At 63.4% G+C, this 1,212-nt stretch overlaps 1 protein-coding gene across 1 annotated transcript in view; it reads right to left on the bottom strand.

The window, feature by feature from the left end:
- JARID2 (jumonji and AT-rich interaction domain containing 2) overlaps positions 1-1,212 on the bottom strand; it is a 268,700-nt gene that overhangs the window by 6,895 nt on the left and 260,593 nt on the right. The window contains exons 16-17 of the mRNA XM_027766735.1: positions 1,071-1,201; positions 4-27 (exon numbers count right to left, since the gene is read on the bottom strand). Coding sequence (XP_027622536.1) covers positions 4-27; positions 1,071-1,201 — 155 coding nt within the window. The remainder of the gene's footprint in view (positions 1-3; positions 28-1,070; positions 1,202-1,212) is intronic.

Genomic DNA, 1,212 nt, shown 5'->3' with positions numbered 1-1,212 from the left:
TGCCTGCGCTGCCGCAGCTCCGTGTCCCTGCCAGACACAACGCAGGCCGGCCGTCAGGACCGTGTGGCCGCAGCATGGCATGCATGGCGCAGGGCGGGGACTCCTGGCCAGAGGGGATGCACCGCACCCCACGCCCATGGTCTCCCATCTGGCGCCCCCTACAGCTGGGGGCCAGAAGGCAAGGCCAGGTGTGGGGTGCAGGACCCACGTTCTAAATTAAAGGCCAGAGACCCCCAGCTGGCGAGGCTGCTCCGATGGTCGCCACACCCACGGTAACACGGGTGTGAGCACATTGCAACACAGGCCACAGCATGGCCTGGCCAGGAGTCGCCTCTGTCCCAACCCAAAAACAGGTTTAATAAACTACATGCCGGGGTGTCCTCAAAGTTCAACCATGAGTGGAAATCCGGGTGCTGTTGTCAGCACTACCGGGGTCCCCCCCTGGGAGGAGATGTCGCGAGCTACACAGTGGGAGAAGAGGGTGACAGGGAGCCGGCGAGCTGTCCCTCGGGCACTGGCAGCTGGTGCTGCCTCCACCCGGGGAGCTCCATCAAAGCTGAGGATGAGGGCAGGGAGGCTGCAGCGCTGGTGTCTGCTGGCTACTCAGGGTGTCGCTGTTGTCACTGTGCTGCCCGGCACCGTCTCTCTCTCTCACACACACACATACACACACACACACCACACACACACAAGCAGAGAGGCAAGAAAAGCGAGGCCCAGGTGCTGAGGACGCTCTCTACACCTCCCCTGACGTCCAGGGTGCTGGGCTCAGTTTGTCTGCGGGCTCCAGCTGGCATCCCTGGGATCAGTGGTGCCCGGGCTCAGGGACCCCTGCCACTCCCCAGCAGGATGGCTGTACTCCCTTGCACTGCGCCTCGCAGCTGCAGACATCGGCACAAGCCAGGACAGGGCCACAGAGAGGGCAGGAGATGCAGAGGGGAGAAAACCCAAAGCCAAGTACCACCCTCAAAGAGCCCATTCACACGTGCACCAAGCCCTGGCTGTGACCGCCCGCTGCGCAAACCCACCCTCCTGTGCGTGCCACAGGGTCCGGGACGCAGTCAGGTTACCTGAGCTCATCCAGAAGGGCCGAGATGGTGCTGAGCGTCGGGCCGTTCTCCTTCTTGGCCTCGGCCTGAGCGATCTGGTAGAGCAGCTTCTCCATGGAGAACGGCTTGGCTATGTGGCGACGCTTTACCTCCCGCCGAGGGG

This window comes from Tupaia chinensis, unplaced genomic scaffold, assembly GCF_000334495.1.
Source record: "Tupaia chinensis unplaced genomic scaffold, TupChi_1.0 Scaffold143647_1, whole genome shotgun sequence".
Taxonomy (NCBI): Eukaryota; Metazoa; Chordata; class Mammalia; order Scandentia; family Tupaiidae; genus Tupaia; species Tupaia belangeri.
The sequence above is the reverse complement of the archived record's forward strand: the minus strand, read 5'-3'. Positions and strand labels throughout refer to the sequence as shown.